This window comes from Somniosus microcephalus, chromosome 2, assembly GCF_052327205.1.
Source record: "Somniosus microcephalus isolate GS21.2 chromosome 2, FLI_Smic_1.0, whole genome shotgun sequence".
Classification (NCBI taxonomy): Eukaryota; Metazoa; Chordata; class Chondrichthyes; order Squaliformes; family Somniosidae; genus Somniosus; species Somniosus microcephalus.
Genome location: NC_140988.1, coordinates 80,962,741 through 80,985,482, shown reverse-complemented (window position 1 = coordinate 80,985,482; position 22,742 = coordinate 80,962,741). Strand labels below are relative to the sequence as shown.

The 22,742-nt window shown below is 47.2% G+C and overlaps 1 protein-coding gene across 1 annotated transcript in view; it reads left to right on the top strand.

Moving 5' to 3' along the window:
• LOC147122783 (axonemal central pair apparatus protein HYDIN-like) overlaps nt 1–22,742 on the top strand; it is a 239,763-nt gene that overhangs the window by 103,878 nt on the left and 113,143 nt on the right. The window contains exon 8 of the mRNA XM_085963935.1: nt 9,838–9,998. Coding sequence (XP_085820061.1) covers nt 9,838–9,998 — 161 coding nt within the window. The remainder of the gene's footprint in view (nt 1–9,837; nt 9,999–22,742) is intronic.

Genomic DNA, 22,742 nt, shown 5'->3' with positions numbered 1-22,742 from the left:
TGTTGTGGAACACGGAGTCATCGGTCCCGACCCCGACCGGATGCGTCCCCTTATGGAACTCCCACTGCCCCACTGCCTCAAGGCCCTGAAGAGGTGCCTAGGGTTTTTCTCCTATTACGCCCAGTGGGTCCCCTACTATGCGGACAAGGCCCGTCCGCTGATCAAGTCCACCTCTTTTCCCTTGACGGCAGAGGCCCGCTTAGCCTTCCACCGTATCAAGGAGGACATCGCCAAAGCCACCATGCACGCAGTGGACGAATCCATCCCCTTCCAGGTGGAAAGCGACGCGTCTGACTTTGCCCTGGCCGCTACCCTCAATCAGGCGGGGAGACCCGTGGCCTTCTTTTCACGAACCCTCCAGGGCCCGGAGACCAGACACTCCGCTGTTGAGAAGGAGGCCCAGGCTATTGTGGAGGCTGTGCGTCATTGGAGGCACTACCTGGCCGGAAAACGATTTACCCTGCTCACTGACCAGCATTCCGTCGCTTTCATGTTTAACAACAAGCAGAGGGGCAAAATCAAAAATGACAAGATCTTGAGGTGGAGAATCGAACTTTCCACCTACAATTAAGAGATCTTGTACTGGCCCGGGAAGCTCAACGAACCCCCGGATGCTCTATCGCGTGGCACCTGCGCCAGCGCGCAGATCGATAGACTGCGGGCCCTCCACAATGACCTCTGCCACCCGGGGGTCACCAGGTTCTTCCACTTCGTCAAGGCCCGCAACCTACCTTACTCCATTGAGGAGGTCAGGACCATGACCGGGAACTGCCAAGTCTGCGCTGAGTGCAAACCGCACTTTTATAAACCAGACAGGGCCCACCTGATAAAAGCCACTCGCCCCTTCGAGCGCCTGAGCGTCGATTTTAAAGGGCCTCTCCCCTCCTCCGACCGCAACGTGTACTTCCTCAATATTATTGATGAGTACTCCCGTTTCCCGTTCGCCATCCCCTGCCCGGACATGACCAGTGCCACGGTCATTAAATGCCTAAATGACCTCTTCACCCTGTTCGGTTTCCCCAGCTATATCCATAGCGACCGGGGCTCATCGTTTATGAGCGACGAGCTCCGTCAGTACCTGCTAACTAGGGGTATTGCCACAAGCAGGACCACTAGTTACAACCCCCGGGGGAACGGACAGGTGGAAAGAGAAAATGCGACAGTTTGGAAGGCCGCCCTGCTAGCCTTAAAGTCTAGGGGCCTTCCAACCTCCCGCTGGCAGGATGTGCTACCCGATGCGCTCCACTCTATTCGGTCACTGCTCTGCACTGCCACTAACGCCACCCCTCATGAGAAAATGTTTGTCTTCCCAAGGAAGTCCACATCGGGGACATCGCTACCGCCATGGCTGACGTCCCCAGGGCCGGTCCTACTGAGAAGACACGTGAGGACCCATAAAACGGACCCCCTGGTCGAGAGGGTCGACCTCCTCCACGCCAACCCCCAGTACGCTTACATTGCGTACCCGGACGGGCGGGAGGACACAGTCTCCATAAGAGACCTTGCACCCTCGGGGGCTGCAGTAACCCACTACCCACTACCACCCCCCCCCACGATCCGATATCCAGCCCCAGCAGACGGCAGGCCTGGGTCCCGCGACCCGCTCAACATCTACGAGGACGACACGCCAGCGCCACAGCCTACGCGGGACTTGATGCCGGAAGCTTCACTACCCCCGCCGTCGCCACGCCGATCACAGCGGCAGACAAGACCTCCGGAGAGACTCCAATACACTAACTTTTAATACACTTCACCCCGCCGGACTCAATTTTAAACAAGGGGTGAATGTGGTAAACCACTGTTTGTATACTGTTTGCATTCCATTGTGTACATGCCTGGACATGCTTCGGCTGACTCCTCCCACAAGTCCTAGTATAAAGGTGGCTGCTCCCCAGCCCTTTGTATTTCTGGACCGGTCGACCACTCGAGGCAGACCTCCATTCTTTTGTTAATAAAAGCCTTTAGTTACTCTTCTAACTCTCAGTCTTTTATGAGTAATTGATAGCGCATCACTCATTGAGCACTCTATCCTTCAATTTGGGTGGAATTACTACTCTGGATCCACACATCAAGGTTCCTCGGCACACTGACAGCTGTTCTCTTCTTGGTGAGAATGCTGGCAACAGTGGTTCGCCATGTGCTGGCCATCCCTTCACCGTTAAATCATAGACCCAGGAGAGTGTCGGGTCATTTCGTGTTTCTTTTTCTATGTTTGCATTCGTCACAGGTAGACATTCGACTATGGTCGAGTGGAATACCTCCACAGGATCCACTGCAGGTGCTTCTTCCACCGTCGGCAACGGTAGGCGCGACAATCCATCAGCATTCCCATGCTGTTTAGTTCCTTTGTACTCGATGTCATATTGGTGTGCTCCTAGGAAAAGGGACCACCTCTGTAGCCGTTGTGCTGTCATTATCGGGATGCCCTTCTGAGGGTTGAAAATGGAGACAAGATGTTGATGATCAATTAGTAGAGTAAATTTCTGACCGTGCAGGTAGTGATTGAACTTCTTCACCCCCCACACCAGGCTGAGGGCCTCTCTGTCAATCTGGTCGTAGTTACGCTCGGCTGAAGTTAACAAGCGTGACGCAAAAGCTATCGGCCTCTCTGAACCATCAAGGAATTTATGTGACAGTACCGCTCCAATGCCGTAGGGAGACGCATCACACGCCAGTCTTATCGGTAGTGATGGGTTGTAGTGAGCCAATACTTCTCTTGAAGTGATTAGGTCTTTACTCTTCTGAAAGGCCCGCTTACATTCATCGCTCCATTTCCATGCTACTCCAGTTTGTGGTAGGCCGTTCAGTGGGTGCAGAATTGTGGACAAATTCGGCAAAAACTTATGGTAGTAATTCACCAATCCGAGGAATGACCTCAGTTGCGACACATTTTCAGGCGCTGGAGCCTTAACTACCGCTTCAATTTTGTCAGGGGACTTATGTAACCCCTCTTCATCAATCACATGGCCACAATACGATATCTGTTTCTTATAAAACTCGCACTTGGGGCAATTGGCTCGTAGCCCATGTTCTCTTAGTCTAGTGAGCACCTGCTCTAGGTTGGCAAGGTGTTCACTTGTCATTTTCACCTGTCACTAGGATGTCGTCCAAGTAACACTGAGTCCCTGGAATCCCTTGCAGGACTTGTTCCATCACTCTTTGCCATATCGCCAGAGCTGATGCTACTCCGAATACCAGTCGATTATACTGGTAAAGACCTTTGTGAGTGTTTATCGTGAGATACTTCCTAGAGGATTCTTCAACCTCCATCTGCAAATATGCTTGTGCTAGGCCAATTTTTGTAAAACGCTTCCCTCCAGATAGTGAGGTGAAAATATCTTCTATCCTCGGGAGAGGATACTGTACTGTGTGAAGGACTGGGTTCACCGTCACCTTGAAGGCCCCACAGATGCGAACCTTCCTTGGCTCCTCAGACTTATTGTTTAACGTTTTCTTCATGACAGGAACGATGGGTGTCGCCCACTCGCTCCAGTCTACCTTAGATAACATGCCTGCATTCTCCAGATTCTCCAGCTCTGCCTCGACGGCTGGGCGAATTGCATACGGTACCGGTCTTGCTTTGAAAAACTTGGGAATTGCATTCTCTTCTATTTTTATCGAGGCGGTTACGCCTTTAAGAGTTCCCAGTTCTTGTTGAAATACCTCTTTGGCGTTAGCTAAGATTTTTGACAATCGTCCAGGTGTGACATCGTCATCCTTTTTACTAGCCACAGTCAGTGCCTGAATGGAGTGCCAGTCTAAACTTATCTTTCTGATCCATTCACGTCCCAATAACGGTGGTCCACCATCTTGCAGTATGTACAGATACAATTTCTGTATTTCCTTGCCATTGTATTCGACAGGCACCCTTATTTTCCCTCTGGGGTATACTTTCTGCCCGGTATACGTCTTCAAGACAATGGATGTGTCTTTCAAGGGTATGTGTGAGAATAGCCGCTCGTAGTCTCGTCGATTCATGACGGTCAGGGCTGATCCTGTATCCAATTCCATTTTGACTTGGGACCCTGCTATCGTGAGGGTGACCCAAATGGTTCGGTGATCCTCTTTTGCGATTACGTTGTGAAGTTTGAGACAGCTTAGTCTCTTGTTCCCGGATTCATTATCGCTCTTCTGGTCTTCGGAACTACTGTCCGTCATCTTTTGTACTTTCCTGTACTGTTCCTTAGTGGCCTTTTTGTTGTCGTTAGTCTTCTTCCCGGACCTGCAACTCGTGCAATGTGTCCCATCTTTCCGCATTTCCTGCATATTTTGTCCTTGGACCAGCAGTCCTTCTGGTCATGGGTTGTTCTGCCGCAGCGATAACATTTTTCAAATCCCCGTGTCATTTCATGGATGCCGTATTCCTGTGGCTTTTGCTGTATTTCCGCAGCTCCCCTTGCTGCTGCTTTGTACGATACTGCCACGCTGAAAGCCTTATCTAGCGTCAGCTCTTTCTCTGAGAGTAACCTCTTCTGGGTTCTTTCACTCAGGATTCCACAGACAAATTTGTCCCGTAGGGTATCTGCCAGTCCTGCTCCGAACTGGCAGTGCTTTGATAGCTTGCATAGTTCCGTAAGGTAATCAGCATTGCTCTCATCTTTGTGCTGATTTCTCTTGTGGAATTTAAATCTTTCTGCTATTAGCAGCGGTGTAGGATTTAGGTGTTCCTGTAGGATATGCTATCAGCAGCGGTGTAGGATTTAGGTGTTCCTGTAGGATATCAACAATTTCATTAAAACTCTTCGCCATCGGTTTGGCTGGAGTGATCAGGTTCCGCAATAGGCCGTATGTTCTTGCGCCCATTACGTTTAGTCGTACCGATGCCTTTTTCTCATCAGCTACTTCATTTGCCTTGCAATATACTTCGACTCTTTCCACATACGTGGTCCAGTCTTCTATTGCATTATCGAAGGCAGTGATATTGCCAGTCTTCGGCATCTTGGAGATCTAAGATGGCGTCTCCCGCGCTTTGCCTTCTTCCCCGATTGAACAAAATGGCGCCTCCCACGCTTTGCCTTCTTCCCCGCTGGATTAAGATGGCGCCTCCCGCGCTTTCTGTCTTCTCCGCTGCTGCTAGCGCTGTTGCTGACATTTTTATGGCTTGATGGCGACGCCCTATGGTCTTCGCGCACTTCCCCCCCGCGTTGCTGCTAACGCTGCTCTCCGTGGCAAACTGCAGCTCCTCGTGGCTTTCTGCGCTTCAAATTTCTTTTATTTTAATTACTGTTCCCGTCATCAGAGCAAACCCTACGGGACACTTTCCTCCCTCTTCTCGGGTCTGTACGCTGCCCGGCTTCATAGCACCGGCCGCGCCCTGTGTGCTCCACCCTCTCTCTCTCTCTCCTCTTCCCGACAACGCTGCTCGGCCCCGTTGAAAAGCCACCCGATCAAGCTCTAGCCCGCCGCAGCCCAGGAAGTATCAGTGTACTACCTGCCACCAGCCCGATTAGCTGGAACACCATAGACAGGATAACCAAGCCCCGCTCTCGACAGCCTCTCCTGCAAATCTTCGAATTCTATGAATCAGAGGCGGTTGCCCACGGTCGACGCCCGTTTCTTCTGTTTGTTTTTTTTTTCTTTTCTTCCTTCTGGCCTCGGCCACTAACAACTTCGCTTCAGGGGTGGATCCCCATGAGGTGGTGCAGAACTGTAGGTAAGTTCGGATCTGTTCGTCACCAGTGTTACGTCCATGTGTAATTGAGACACGGACTGCAGGAGTTGGTTATAACAGGTGTTTACTGAGTGGAGACAAAACTGGAACTACTATACAAAGTTACTACACAGGCTTATATACAGGGGTGGTCACTACTGGTACTGCAGTATACAGGGGCTGCAGAATATAGTTCCTTCTTCAAAGTACATACACTACACACTCTGAGCTCTTTCCCTGGGTCTCTCCATTGTCCTTTCCAGCAGATTTGATGTACAGGTCGCTCCAGGCCAAGATTCAAGGCCGCAATGAGCAGGATGTGGATGGAGAGCAAGATCGACCCTCCCCTTTAAGAACTGGCCGGCGCCAGTGTGTCTGTGTTCCATTGCTGACTGACATCACATGAGCTTCCCCAGCGCTCTGAAGTAGCACCTCACTCCTCGGTGTTAGCGCCTTAAGAGGTGTGTAGCGTCTGATTTAGCGCTCCAATCACCTCCAGGGGTGATAGAAGCCAAGTTTGCAGACGGGGGCGATAATTAGCGCCAGGCGCTAAATTTTGCGCCCGGCCGATAATTGCGCACCAAATGGGGCGATACCGAATTTCTCCCCCCATATTTCAAAAAGGATATAGAAATACTGGAGAAAGTGCGAAAAAGATTTACAAGAATGATATCAGAACTGAGAGGTTATAACTATCAGGAAAGACTAAACAGGCTTGGGCTCTTTTCTCTAGAAAAAAGACCGAGATGTGACTTGATAAAGGTCTTTAAAATTATGATGGGGTTGATGGGGTAGACGTAGAGAAGATGTTTCCGCTTATGGGGGAGTCCAAAACTAGGGGCCATAAATACAAGATAGTCACTACTAAATCCAATAGGGAATTCAGGAGAAACAGAGAGTGGGGGTGGGAGTGGATGTGGAATATAGGGCTGGAGGAGATTACAGCGTTAGGGTGGGGTGAGGGTATGGTAGGATTTAAAGATGAGAATAAGGATTTTAAATTGGAAGCATTGGAAAGAGTCAATGTAGGTTACTGAGGACAGGGGTGATGGGTGAGCAGGAAAACACAAGAAAGCCATCAGTGAGTTTGAGAAATCTTATAATGAACAACACCCCAATTTACATACCAGTCCATTATAAGCAGCTTCTGTTGTACTACTATGTTCAGTGCTCCTCACTCCTTTCCACACTTATTCCTCCTACGCTGCTCTCTGCATTCTTTGTCCCTCTGCACCCTCAGCGTGTTAAAATCAAGACTTCTACTCTACCTGATTCTGTACCAGAACCTCAAAAATGTGGAAGTGCTTGCCTCCCTCCCTTCTTCCTACAGTCTGTGTCACATAATCACTTTCTTGATTTTCACATCTCTCTTCTGCATTAGGGACTTTAGCCCTTCACCTGGACTTCTCAATAACAACAACAAGCAAACAATGGCACTTTACACCACTGAATAAACTACCATCTGTCAGAGTCAACACATTTTTCACCTTCTACTAAAACCTCCAAATGTGTCTCTATCCTCCTCGGGCTTTATAGAATCATGGAATTTACAGCAGACAAGGAGGCCTATTGGTACTACACGGTGCGACTGCACTACAGCTCTCTACTCTGATTTCCTGGCCTTATCCTGTATCTTTTTATATCATTTTCTCTTCAAATACTTATCCAATTCACTATAAAATAATGTTATAATCTGTGCCTCAATAGCCACTTGTGGTGAAGCTTTCCATGTTCTAATAAACCTTTGTGTGTACACTTCTAACTTCCCCCTTCATTCTTCTCGTGATAATCCTTAGTCTGTGCCCCCTTCTTACCAATTCACCAACTAGTAGAAGCAATCTTTCACTATTTACCTTCTCAAAACCATTTCATAATTTTGAAAACTTCTACCTGATACCTTCCTTAACCCTCTCTGTTCTGGTGAAAACAGCCCTAATTTTTCAGGCCTTTCATCATAAGTATAACCTGTCATTCCTGGTATTCTAGTAACTTTTCATTGTACCCTTTTCATGTCTCTAATATCCTCCCGATAATGGGGTACCCAGAACTACACACACAATTCAAACTGTGGCCTAACCAGTGCCTTGTGAATTCAAATTCACTTCCTTGCCTATCTATTTAATCGCTCTGTATATAAAATCCAGAATCCCATTTGCCTTTTTTGTGGCCTTTTATACCTGTACTCTCACTTTTAAAGATCTAGGCCTAGAAATTGGATAAGGCCCGAAAATGGGCGCAGGGATGGCGATGCGCCATCAACTCGCATCTGTTCGGAGGACTGCAGGCAGCACGCAAACTTCGTGCTGCCTACTAATGTACATGATTGTAGCGTTCAGCCCAACGCTGAACATGCTGCTGAGTGGCTGAACGCTTAACAGAGGGCCCAGGTTCATGTGAGGCGAACACCAATTAAAGCTAGCCTGCACTACTTAAAAGCAATCTACACCTCTTAAAGGGAAGGTATCTTCTGCCTGTAACAGGTGATTGAACTGGCTGGGAGGACATTGGAGAAGAAAGTTGTAATGATGGCACAACAGGGCAGAGAGCATGCACCTAGGTTCTCTGATGGAGCACTGGAGGCCTTGGTCAAGGTCAACTCCAGGAGAGAGGTCCTCTTTCCAAAGGGGGCCAGGAGACCCTGCAGGCTACAGACCAGACTGCATTGGGAGCAGATAGCCACTGTGGTAAATACCAGCAGTCTAGTCCCAAGGACCTGGACTCCATGCAGGAAGAAGTTTAATGGCTTCACATGAGGGGTCAAGGTCAGTGAATTCATCTTCAGATGCCATATCCCACCATCTGCACCACGATCCTTACACAATACTCAATGTGCCGCACCCACATCACCTACTAACAATCTCAACCAAACACGACTCACACCTCATATTTGTAGCTTCATCTCAGGGTTTCCTTCCTGCTGCTGAACACATGTTCAACTGTGTGAGGTTAACACAGGGCGTTAAATCCAGCGATGACAATGAAAATGGCAGCGCTGGCGTCTAATCAGCTTTGCACGCTGATTGATGTCACTATCTGCCTACTTACCATACTTCCAGCACCCTACCGCCCTCACCAAGATGAGATCTGGCGTGGCCCGCACCAGTGTGCGCGCTGCTCGGATACCATTTTGGGCCTAATTCGTTAGCCATAGCGGCAATACAACAGGCGCTACACAACCGAAATTCTAGGCCCTATACTCCTGTACTACTCTGCTAAGGATCTTGCCTTTTAGGTTATTTACTCTTTCACTATATACTCCTTCATATTTCTCTGCATTGAACTGCATCCATCCAATATCTGCCACTCCACTATCCTGTCCATGGCCTCCTGCAATCTCGTGGAATGCTCTCTCTCAGTTGCCAAGCCAATTTGGTATCATGAGCAAACTTCAATACCATTCCTCTTATGCCTATTTACAAATTATTTATGCAAATGAAAAACAAAACAGGTCCCAATATGGATTCTTGGGGAACACCACAACCCACATCCCACTATTCTGAAGCACATCCCTTTAATAATATGTGCCATTATTTTCATTACAAGCCTCTTACGTGGACTCCTGAAAATCATTATATACAACATCCATTGCATTCCCATTATCCAAATACTCCATGATTTCCTCAAAAAATGTGATTAGTCTGATGCAACCTGACCTTTAAGTATCCATGCTGCCTGTTCCTGATTAGCCTGTGCCTTTTTGAATGTTCATGAATTGCATCCAGTGGTATGAAGCCTGGTCTTATGAATGCAGCATATTAATGGCGAGCCTCACGTGTCGGGGAAATCTTGGGTGCATTGTCTGTGAATTTCCACCCACACTTTCCCATCTATTAAAATGAATGGATAGACAATTGTGTGCAGCTCACCCAGCGCACTAGTAGGCGAGGCTCCCTGTCGTTTGCACACATTGGGCAGTTAGGAGTTCACATGCAACAGAGGTAAGACTAACCTGTCCGCAACTGGTGTATACCTTCCCCTTTTTTGAACAGGTGTTGAAATTCCTCTATGCACTGTTATCATTGGTGAGTGTGTTTGCGTCAAATTCCCCCCTCCATCTGTAATCTAAACCGCACACAGGAGTTAGATGAAAAGACATTAGCCCTTGCAACAAAAAGAACACGTAGAGGGATTTCAGTCCTCTTGCGTTTGTCACCAAGTGTAAATTTGTTATTTTGTGTCTCTCTTAGGTGGTGGAGGTTGACCCTGAACCTGCCCACAGTGTTTTGGAAGATAGCACTCGGCAGCTGGATCTGAACATCAGTGCCATGGTGGATTACAGCGACTTTGAATGCACATGTGAAAGCATCATCTTCAAGGACACGCTGTTGTACCAGACTCGAGTCTACTCGTAAGTATCTTGTGATGGGGTGAAGATTTTTTTTTGTCCTTTGGGACTGCCGCTGTCACTTCAGCAAGGGGTTCCGCCAAACTTTATAGTGGGAGAGCAGGACAATCCCTGCAGAAATTCCAAGCACCAGTTTGTTTATTTGCTCCCATTTTTTTCATCTTTGTCTCTCCTCTCCTGAAAACAGCACTCTCACTGCAGCAGCCCTCCAATACCTTACCTTTATATCTGAACTTAGGCAGTGAATATCAGCAGGCTATTTGAATCTTGTCTTCTTAGGCAGTCTCTCGGAACCGAGGGTGACTTGCTTCCACATTAAAAATTAGTTCTCTGGTGACTAATGAGTCCAGTGCGGGACCTACAGTCTCTGTCACAGGTGGGGCAGACGGTGGTTGAAGGGGTGGGTGGGTGGGGTGCTTGGGTTGACGTGTGCTTGAATATCAGCAGGCTATTTGAATACAGAGGGCATCACAGCCGAGCCAACCCCTGTCCTCACCGATGCTCTTATACCCACATATTTTCTAACAGGAGTTATTACTTCATGATCAGGAGCAGGAATCCTATCTGATAATTCCCCCCCCACCGCAGCCCAGCCAGGAAAGCTGAGGTCAGTAGTAACATCCTTACACGCTGTGCAGACTGAGACCGCCATTGTACCGAGGATATTTTGGTCTGTATGACTTAGTAGCAACCCAGGCTTTCATCCAATGAGCTATCGAGGAAACCCTTGAAATGTTTTTAAACCGTGGTACACTGTGGATGTGGTATCTTATCCAGGTAAGGTTTGAGTTGCTGCTCCCGCAGATGGATTGACACACCCGGGAATTTCTGCTTCATTAGAATATCGCCGTAGCGATTTACCTGGTCTCGCCAATGACGTGATCCTGTAAGTATTCAGAGTTCTGAGTGTTGGATATTCAACTTTGGAGCTTTATTCAACTGTTGCTCCCATGGACAGTGTTGGGGTGAAAATAAATTCACATCTAAACCATGTAAAAGTAAAAAGATGCAGTTTATTATCAGAGCTCTGGGAGAAGTGCCTTAGACCCCGCGGTCTGTGTGAGCACCTTCTCGTTCTCTCTTGGTTGGTACAGCTTTTTATTCTATTTTCATCCAATCACATTGCATTACAATAATCACCTGATCACATTGTATTACAATAATCACCTGATCACATATGGATTCTGTTTAGTATTAAAAAAGGTTAGTTACATCTTACTATGCCTTTGGTTACAGGTCAAATTCCCATGACCCCTATATTCTGCTGTGTCTACAATTTTTAGCTAAAGCAGCATATTCCTTATTGCTTACGCAAAACGCACATATTCTGTCTGGTCCCACAACTGCGTCCTATCTTGGTTTTTCGAAGCTTCTCACATTGTTCTTTGTTTAGTTTCGCCTCTTTACGTAAGTCAATTTTTATTGTGATATTTCTTATCTTATTCACTTTCACATGACCCCACTCCTTTGTTCTGAGTTTAATTTTGCTGGCATCACTTAAGTAGTGGTCACCTCGGCTGTCCGAATTCTGAGAGGTTCAATTTAACCCCTTCAATACAATAGCTAATTAATCCTCCCCTGCAATGATTCTGGCGGTTAGGCCCTCGTGACCCTTCTTGGTCTGCAATACTGGGCTGCAGGTCATAGGTTACAGTATCAACAACTCGGTTGTAACTGAGCCCATTCTTTCTGTTCTGTTCCTTATCTCTGCCACCTGTGTTATGACGTCTGGTTCTACAGTTGCTAGGCTGAGGTTTCTTTAATAATCTACGCAAGCCATTTTGTTTCTTTATGTTACTATTTTATGTTTAGCTGATTTTATTAAATCTTTCTCACAGTTCAGCATTAGCTGTGTGTAGCTTGGTGGCTATGCCTTATCTTATTCTTGTAAGGCTCCATTGTATAAAGTCCTTGAGCTGGGCAGACATTTTATCTAGCCACCTGGCTTCTCCTCAGCTCTTAGTGATTTCGCACATAACCCCTTTCTCTTTCCTTTGTAATTTTTTTGCTTTGCATTTTAAACACTGAGAGGATTTGCTTTTAACCCTTTCAGACAGTATAACCTACTAGACTCAGGAGAAAATGTGAGTAAAGTGGTTCAAATATTACATAGGATATACAGCACAGAAACCAGCCATTTGGCCCAGCCAGTCCACACCAGTGTTTATGCTCCACTTGAGCCTCCTCCCGTCTTTCCTCATCTAAATCTATCAGCGTAACCCTCTATTCCCTTCTCCATCATATGCTAATCTAACTTCCCCTTAAATGCATCTATACTATTCGCTTCAACCACTCCCTGTGGTAGCGAGTTCCACATTCTCACCACTCTGGGTAAAGAAGTTTCTTTATCTTTAATGTTTTAAGAAAAAGATTAAAATAGCTGGAGTAGCACTTACTAGCTAGCCGTGCAGTACTGATTGTGTTCAAATAATGCAAGTGGATTGCAGAATGAGGAACAGGAGGTAATGGGGAGAAAAGGCAGGCAGAGGGAGTTTTAACTTAAAATTGCTTTTCAGTGTTCATTTGAGTTGTAAAGAACTCATATTACAACAATGAAGCTATTCCTGTTGTTCAAGTCAGTTTATTTCTATTGCATTAGTATTTGTTTCAGCGATAACAGTGTCTGAGCTGAAAACTTAAAAATATATATAACTGGCCCAGGGAGAATGAAGTTCTCTTGGATATTTTTTTTATTCGTTCCTGGAATGTGGGCGTCGCTGGCAAGGCCAGCATTTATTGCCCATCACTAGTTGCCCTTGAGAAGGTGGTGCTGAGTCGCCTTCTTGAACCTCTGCAGTTTGTGTGGTGATGGTACTCCCACCGTACTGTTAGGGAGGGAGTTCCAGGATTTTGACCCAGTGACGGTGAAGGATCAGTGATATACTTCCAAGTCAGGATAGTGTGTGACTTGGAGGGGAACTTGGAGATGGTGGTGCTCCCATGCGCCTGCTGCCCTTGTCCTTCTAGGTAGAAGAGGTCGCGGGTTTGGGAGGTGCTGCCGAAGAAGCCTTGGCGAGTTGCTGCAGTGCATCTTGTAGACCGTACAAACTGCAGCCACAGTACGCCAGTGGTGGAGGGAGTGAATGTTTAAGGTGGTGGATGGGGTGCCAATCAAGCGGGCTGCTTTGTCCTGGATGGTGTCGAGCTTCTTGAGTGTTGTTGGAGCTGCACTCATCCAAGCAAGTGGAGAGTATTCCATCACACTCCTGACTTGTGTCTTGTAGATGGTGGAAAGGCTTTGGAGAGTCAGGAAGTGAGACACTTGGCACAGAATACCTAGCCTCTGACCTGCTCTTGTTGCCACAGTATTGATGTGGCTGGTCCAGTTAGGTTTCTGGTCAATGGTGACCCCCAGGATGTTGATGGTGGGGGATTCAGTGATGGTAATGCCGTTGAATGCCAAGGAGCGGTGGTTAGATGCTCACTTATTGGAGATAGTCATTGCCTGGCACTTGTGTGGCGCAAATGTTACCTGCCACTTCTCAGCCCAAGCCTGAATGACGTCCAGGTCTTGCTGCATGCGGGCATGGACTGCTTCATTATCTGAGGAGTTGCGAATGTCACTAAACACTGTGCAGTCATCCCCACTTCTGACCTTATGATGGAGGGAAGGTCATTGATAAAGCAGCTGAAGATAGTTGAGCCAAGGACACTGCCCTGAGGAACTCCTGCAGCGATGGCCTGGGGATGTGATGATTGAGCTCCAACTACCACAACCATCTTCCTTTGTGCTAGGTATGACTCCAGCCAGTGGAGCGTTTTCCCCCTGATTCATATTGACTTCAGTTTTACTAGGGCTCCTTGATGTCACACTCGGTCAAATGCTGCCTTGATGTCAAGGGAAGTCACTCTCACCTCACCTCTGGAACACAGCTCTTTTGTCCATGTTTGGACCAAGACTGTAATGAGGTCTGGAGCCGAGTGGTCCTGGCGGAACCCAAACTGGGCGTCAGTGAGCAGGTTATTGGTGAGTAAGTGCTGCTTGATAGCACTGTCGATGCCACTTCCATCACTTTGCTGATGATTGAGAGTAGACTGATGGGGCGGTAATTGGCTGGATTGGATTTGTCCTGCTTTTTGTGGACAAGACACACCTGGACAGTTTTCCACATTGTTGGATAGATGCCAGTATTATAGCTGTACTGGAACAGCTTGGCTAGAGGCATGGCTAGTTCTGGAGCACAAGTCTTCAGCACGACAGCCGGAATGTTGTTGGGGCCCACAGCCTTTGCTGTATCCACTGCGCTCAACTGTTTCTTGATATCAGGTGGAGTGAATCGAATTGGCTGAAAATTGGCTTCTGTGATGCTGGGGACCTCAGGAGGAGGTCAATATGGATCATCCACTCAGCACTTCTGGCTGAAGATGGTTGCAAACGCTGCAACTTTGCCTTTATCACTCACTCATGGAGTCGCCTCCTCCCGTTAGTTGTTTAATGGTCCATCACCATTCACGACTGGATATGGCAGGACTGCAGAGCTTTGATCTGCTCCGTTGATTGTGGGATCGCTTAGCCCTGTCTATAGCATGGTGCTTCCGCTTTTTAGTATGCATGTAGTGTTGCAGCTTCCCCAGGTTGGCACCTCATTTTTAGGTACACCTGGTGCTGCTCCTGGCATGCTCTTCTACACTCCTTATTGAACCAGGGTTGGTCCTCTGGCTTGATGGTAATGGTAGAGTGAGGGATATGCCGGGCCATGAGGTTACAGATTGTGGTGGAATACAATTCTGCTGCTGCTGATGGCCCATAGTGCCTCATGGATGCCCAGTTTTGAGCTCTTAGATTTGTTTTGACTCTATCCCATTTAGCACGGTGGTAGTGCCACACAACACGATGGAGGGTCTCCTCAGTGTGAAGACGGGACTTCGTCTCCACAATGACTGTGCGGTGGTCACTGCTATCAATGCTGTCATGGACAGATGCATCTGCGACAGGTAGATTGGTGAGGACGAGGTCAAGTAGGTTTTTCCCTCGTGTTGGTTCTCTCATCACCTGTCGCAGGCCCAGACTGGCAGCTATGTCCTTCAGAGCTCGGTCAGTAGTGGTGCTACCGAGCCACTCTTGTTGATGGACATTGAGGTCCCCCACTCAAAGTACATTTTGTGCCCTTTCTACTCTCAGTGCTTCTTCCAAGTGGTGTTCAACATGGAGGAGTACTGATTCATCAGCTGAGGGAGGGCAGTAGATGGTAATCAGCAGGAGGTTTCCTTGCCCATGCTTGACCTGAAGCCATAGCCAGTGCCGAGGTCGATGCCGGGTGGTCCATCCGGTTTTATTCTTAATCCAGAACTTCGGGCCCCCACGGGTGAGTACGCGCTGGGTACTCACGTGTAGGCCCAACGAAAGTGCCGGTTTCGTGCATGCACTGCGCATGCGCGGGAAACTGGAACTTCCATTCCCTTAAAGGAAGGGGTTCACAGGTCGAACGCGTGTGCCGGAGAGGCAGCGCGTACGCCTGGAACTTCCATTTTTTTTGCAGGTTCCTCCGGGAGGGTAAGTCTCCAGGAGCTACGCTTCTAAAAAGCAGTCGCAAGACCTGCTTTTAACAAGATAAGTGGTGAAGTAAGTAAAATTAAAACATTTTTTCAACATAAGGATGACAGATTTCATTCCCTAAAGGACATTAGTGAACCAGATGGGTTTTTACGACAATCCGATAGTTTCACGGTCACTGTTACTGATACTAGCTCTTCATTCCAGATTTATTTAATTAACTGAATTTAAATTCCCCAGCTGCCGGGGTGGGAATTAAGCTCACATCTCCGGATCATTAGTCTAGGCCCCTGGATTACTTGTCCAGTAACATAACCACTATTCTACCATTGTAGATATTGCACCAGACTAACAAATCAAAGATAATTAAAACCACCCGAAGGAACTTCATATAGGACAGGCATGGCTGGAGTGAGTTTGGGAATTATGAAACTAAATTCAATGCAATTCAGGTTGATAGCAAGGCTCAGTTACAAGGTAAGGCTCAGCTGTATCCCAGGGTCTGGCAAGAAACTGAAAGCTGTAAGAAAGGAACTGAAGAGTTGTTGATGAAGGTCTGCTCCTTCAGGAAACCTTAGGTTGGAGTTAGAACACACTAATATATATTGAATAAAAACACAGATAGCTGCTAAACTACAAAGGTTGCACTGCAAGAGAAAAGACCATCAGTGTTTCAAGCTATGAAAATAAAAGCTCTTAAAAAATGATGCATCCTATTATACAAGAAATACAAAAAGAGCATCTGTAACTGGTCCCAACACTGAAAGATCTGTTTGATGCAGAGTTGAAAAAGGAGGAAATATTCTGAGATATCGGCGGATGTTGAAGACGTTAATAAAACTAGTACAGAACTATGGAGAGAGAGAAGTGATTGGTTTAACCAAGAGTGAAACAGCGAAGAGCTTTTTAAAGTTTCTGGTCAATTCAGCCAGAAATTCGGGTCGGAGACTTCCCTCGGGCGCAAGCCCCCGACCTGCACTTACACAGCGCACCTGCCGCTGTGGGATTCTGATCCTGGGCCTCCTCCAGCTGCCGCTGTGCAGTGCTTGCATATCCCAGCAGCGAAGTTAGTTCGCAGCGTCCCCTGGGATCACGTGGGCCATGGGGAGCTAATCGGAGCAGGGAATCTCCATTCATAGATTTGATAGGAAGACCTGTCAAATCTATGAATAGAGATCGGCCCCAAAACCTAAGTAAAATTTCAAATAAATATTTTTTAAAATATCACATTTTTAAAATATCAAAATAAACTTATGTTTCTTTAAAGTATTTTAAAATGATAAACCTGTGGAAATAATGTTTTAATTTTACTTAATTAACCTCTTACCTTGTTAAAAGCAGGCCTTGCGACTGCTTTTTTCATGCACAGCTGCTAGGGACTTACCCGCACGGAGAAACCTGTAAAAAAAAAATCGGAAGTTCCAGGCGTACGCGCTGCCTCTCTGGTGCACGCATTTGACCTGTGAATCCCTTCCTTCAAGGGAACGGAAGTTCCGGTTTCCAGCGCATGCGCAGTGTATGCACAAAACTGGCACTTTCATTGGCCCTACACGTGAGTACACAGCGCGTACTCACCCATGGGGACCCGAATTTCTGGCTCGTTTGAGATGCCGAGGAAGTCTGCCAAGTGCCAAGAAGCAAGAGCTCTGGGCAAATGACGGAGAAAGGACAACTTAAGCTAAAGCTAAAATTAAAGCTCATGGAATTGAAGACAAATGATTGATCTGGTTCAGAGATTGGTTAGGCAGCAGAAGATAAAGTAGGGATAATGGGAATGTACTCGAATTGGAAGGAAGTTATTAAATCCGTGTGTTAATGGAGACACGGAATGCAGGAGTTGGTTGAACAAGTCTTTACTGAATGGAGACACTCTGGAAACTGAAACTACAGAAGGCTGCTAGCGATTTTTATACAGGGGTGGTCACTGCCGGTACTGCAGTCTGAGACCAGTTATTCCCTTAAAGGGACATACACAACAATTCCTCCCCTTTTAGATAAACAGTACATAACATTCATTTAACAACTAAATGATAACTAATTACAATTACAATTACGGTTGCTAGATACATTGGTTGAGGTTAAGCAATTATAAGTTCAGTCTTTGAGGAGGCTTCCTGATTCTGTCTGGATAACGCCTCTTTGGGGTATCAGGTTCTTCTGGTAAAGTTGAGTCGGGATCAATGTCGTTGTTTGGTTCATCTGCTTCCAATATCACCGATTCTGCGGTAGATGCAATTGGTACGTCGGTTTCATCGCCAGGTGTATCAGATCGTGGTGTGGAGTTGACGTTTTCCAGTGACTCTAGAATCTGGTCAGCATGGCGTCTTACAATGCTCTCTCCAACGTCCACGGTATACATGAGAGGTCCTTGCCGTGTACAGATCGTTCCTGGCTGCCATTTCTCTGTGCGGTAGTCCCGGGCCAAAACTGGTTGACCTATCTTAAAACCCCTGGTCGGCCTTTCATTCATATTCTGAAACTGCCTGTTCTCCACATCTCTTCTGATGTTCAGCTTAACCAAATCCAAGCGGCATCGTAGTCTTCGATTGAAGAACATCATGGCAGGAGTTTGGTTGGTAACCGCATGTGTCGCATTCCGGTAGGCAAACAAGAAGTTGTCCACCTTGTGTTGTAGGGGTATATCTTCATTACACATTGTCTTGATAGCCTTCTTGAATGTTTGAACAAACCTCTCGGCCAATCCATTAGTGGCTGGATGATATGGGGCGGATGTGTAATGCTTAACACCATTGTTCTTTAAGAACCCCCGGAACTCTTCAGACACAAACTGTGGTCCATTGTCAGAGCAAATCTGTTCAGGCAGCCCATTCCTGGCGAATATGGTTCATAAGACTGTGATAGTTTTTTCTGTGGTGGTTGAGGACATTTTTATTACCTCTGGCCACTTTGAATGTGCATCCACCGCAATTAAAAACATCGAGTCCATGAAGGGACCAGCAAAATCAATGTGCACCCTTTGCCATGGAGATGAGGGCCACTTCCATGGATGTAGAGGGGCTTGTGGTGGGGCGTTTTGGACCTTCTGGCATCCTGTACAGCTCTTGGTCATCCCTTCGATTTCTCTATCGATTCCCGGCCACCACACAAACGCTCTAGCTAAGTTCTTCATTTTTACCCCTCCCAGATGACCCTCATGAAGCTCATTGAGCACTCTATCCTTCAATTTGGGTGGAATCACTACTCTGGATCCACACATCAAAGTTCCTCTGCACACTGACAGCTGTTCGCTTCTCGGCGAGAATGCTGGTAGCAGTGGTTCGCCATGTGCTGGCCATCCCTTCACCATTAAATCATAGACCCGGGATAGTGTCGGGTCATTTCGTGTTTCCTTTTCTATGTTTGCATTCGTCACAGGGAGACATTCGACTATGGTCGAGTGGAATATCTCCATTGGATCCAATGCAAGTTCTTCTTCCACCATCGGCAACGGTAGGTGCGACAATCCCTCAGCATTCCCATGCTGTTTAGTTCCTTTGTACTTGATGTCATATTGGTGTGCCCCTAGGAAAAGGGACCACCTCTGTAGCCGTTGTGCTGTCATTATCGGTACGCCCTTCTGAGGGTTGAAAATGGAGACAAGAGGTTGATGATCAGTTATTAGAGTAAATTTTTGACCGTGCAGGTAGTGATTGAACTTCTTCACCCCCCACACTAGGCTGAGGGCCTCTCTGTCAATCTGGGCGTAGTTACGCTCGGCTGAAGTTAACGAGCATGACGCAAAAGCTATCGGCCTCTCTAAACCATCAAGGAATTTATGTGACAGTACCGCTCCAATGCCGTAGGGAGACGCATCACACGCCAGTCTTATCGGTAGTGATGGGTTGCAGTGAGCCAATACTTCTCTTGAAGTGATTAAGTCCTTACTCTTCTGAAAGGCCTGCTTACAGTCATTGCTCCATTTCCATGCTACTCCCGTTCGTAGTAGGGCGTTCAGTGGGTGCAGAATTGTGGACAAATTCGGTAAAAACTTATGGTAGTAATTCACCAATCCGAGGAATGACCTCAGTTGCGACACATTTTCAGGCGCTGGGGCCTTAACAACCGCTTCAATTTTGTCAGGGGACTTATGTAACCCCTCTTCATCAATCACGTGGCCACAATACGATATCTGTTTCTTAAAAAACTCGCACTTGGGGCGGTTGGCTCGTAGCCCATGTTCATGTAGTCTAGTGAGCACCTGTTCTAGGTTGTTAAGGTGTTCACTGTCATCTTCACCTGTCACTAGGATGTCGTCCAAGTAACACTGAGTCCCCGGAATCCCTTGCAGGATTTGTTCCATCGCTCTTTGCCATATCGCCGGAGCCGATGCTACTCCGAATACCAATCGATGATACTGGTAAAGACCTTTGTGAGTGTTTATCGTGAGATACTTCCTAGAGGATTCTTCAACCTCCATCTGTAAATATGCTTGTGCTAGGTCAATTTTTGTAAAACGCTTCCCTCCAGATAGTGAGGCGAAGATGTCTTCTATCCTTGGAAGAGGATATTGTACTGTGTGAAGAACTGGGTTCACCGTCACCGTGAAGTCCCCACAGATGCGAACCTTCCTTGGCTCCTCAGACTTATTGTTTAACGTTTTCTTCATGACAGGAATGATGGGTGTCGCCCACTCGCTCCAGTCTACCTTAGACAGTACGCCTTCATTCTCCAGATTCTCCAGCTCTGCCTCGATGGCTGGGCGAATTGCATATGGTACCGGTCTTGCTTTGAAAAACTTGGGAATTGCATTCTCTTCTATTTTTACCGAGGCAGTTACGCCTTTAAGAGTGCCCAGTTCTTGTTGAAATACCTCTTTGGCGTCAGCTAAGATTGTTGACAATCGACCAGGAGTGACGTCGTCATCCTTTTTATCGGCCACCGTCAGTGCCTGAATGGAGTGCCAGTCTAAACTTATCTTTCTGATCCATTCACGTCCCAATAACGGTGGTCCACCATCTTGCAGAATGTAGAGATACAATTTCCGTATTTTCTTGCCGTTGTATTCGACAGGCACCCTTATTTTTCCTCTGGGGTATACTTTTTGCCCCGTCTACATCCTCAAGACAATGGATGTCTCTCTCAAGGGTATGTGTGAGAATAGCCACTCGTAGTCTCGTCGATTCATGACGGTTAGAGCTGATCCTGTATCCAATTCCATTTTGACTTGGGACCCTGCTATCGTGAGGGTGACCCAAATGATTCGGTGATCCTCTTTTGCGATGACGTTGTGAAGTTTGAGACAGCTTAGTCTCTTGTTCCCGGATTCACTATCGCTCATCTGGTCTTCGGAACTACTGTCCGTCATCTTTTGTACTTTCCTGTACGGTTCCTTAGTAGCCTTTTTGTTGTCATTGGTCTTCATCTCAGACCTGCAAACTCGTGCAATGTGTCCCATCTTTCCGCATTGCCTGCATATTTTGTCCTTGGACCAGCAGTCCTTCTGGTCATGGTTTGTTCTGCCGCAGCGATAACATTTTGCAAATCCCCGTGTCATTTCGTGGGTGCCGTATTCCTGTGGCTTTTGTTGTATTTCCGCAGCTCCCCTTGCTGCTGCTTCGTACGATACTGCCATGCTGAAAGCCTTATTTAGCGTCAGCTCTTTCTCTGAGAGTAACCTCTTCTGGGTTCCTTCACTCAGGAGTCCACAGACAAATTTGTCCCATAAGGTATCTGCCAGTCCTGCTCCGAACTGGCAGTGCTTTGATAGCTTGCGTAGTTCCGTAAGGTAATCAGCATTGCTCTCATTGTTATGCTGATTTCTCCTGTGGAATTTAAATCTTTCTGTTATCAGCAGCGGTGTAGGATTTAAGTGTTCCTGTAGGATAGCAACAATTTCGTTAAAACTCTTCGCCTTCGGTTTGGCTGGAGTAATCAGGTCCCGCAATAGGCCGTACGTTCTTGCACCCATTAATTTTAGCAATACCGATGCCTTTTTCTCCTCGGCTATTTCGTTTGCCTCGCAATATACCTCGACTCTTTCCACATACGTGGTCCAGTCTTCTATTGCATTATCGAAGGCAGTGATATCGCCAGTCTCTGGCATCTTGAAAATCTAAGATGGCGTTTCCTGCGCTTTTCCTTCGTCCCCAATGGATCAAAATGGCGCCTCCCGCGCTTTTCCTCCTTCCCCGCCGAGTTACGATGGCGCCTCCCGCGCTTTCTTGCCGCTGCCGCTGCTGTCAATGCCGCTCTCCGCGGTATTTTTATTTTTAACCGTTCCCGTCGTGGAGCGGACCCTCTGGGACACTTCCCTCCCTCTTCTTAGGTCCGAACGCTGCCCGGCTGCGAAGCACCGGCTGCGCCCTGTGTGCTCCACCCTCTCTCTCTCTCTTTGCTTCCCGACTCGCTGCCCGGCCCCGTTGCAGAGCCACCCAATCGAGCTCTAGCCCGCCGCAGCCCAGGAAGGATCAGTGCACTACCTGCCACCAGCCCGATTAGCTGGGAAACCACAGACTGGGGAACCAAGCCTGGCTCTTGACAGTCTCTCCTGCAAGTTTTCAATCCGATGATTTGGAGGGCGGTTGCCCACGGTCGACGCCCGTTTCTCGAGTTTCTTTGGATTATATATTTTTTTCTTTCTTCTGGCTTCGACCTTCAATAACGTCGTCTGAGGTGCTGCCAAGTTGCAGGTAAGTTCGTTTCTTACTCGTCGCCAGTATTAAATCCGTGTGTTAATGGAGACACGGAATGCAGGAGTTGCTTTCACAAGTCTTTACTGAATGGAGACACTCTGGAAACTGAAACTACAGAAGGCTGCTAGCGCCTTTTATACAGGGGTGGTCACTGCCGGTACTGCAGTCTGAGACCAGTTTTTCCCTTAAAGGGACATACACAACAGAAGTGACGAGTGGAGTCCCACAAAGATCTGTGCTGGTGCCTCAACTATTCACTATATTTATTGCAGTAATGACTTAGATAATGTAATAGAGAGCCATATATCCAAGTTTGCTGATGACATAAAGATTGGTGGCATAGTAAGTAGTGTAGATGAGAGCTTAAAATGACAGAGACATTGATAGATTAAGTGAGTAGGTAAAACTATGGGTAGCAGATGGATTTCAATGCAGGTAAGTGTGAGGTCATCATCCATTTTGCACCCAAAAAGGATCGATCCGAGTACTTTTTAAATGGTGAAAGACTAGGAACAGTCGAGGTCCAAAGAGATTTCGGGGTCCATGTACACAGGATGTAGTGGCCAGGTACAAAAAATAATCAAAAAGGCTAATGGAATGTTAGTGTTTATATTTAGAGGG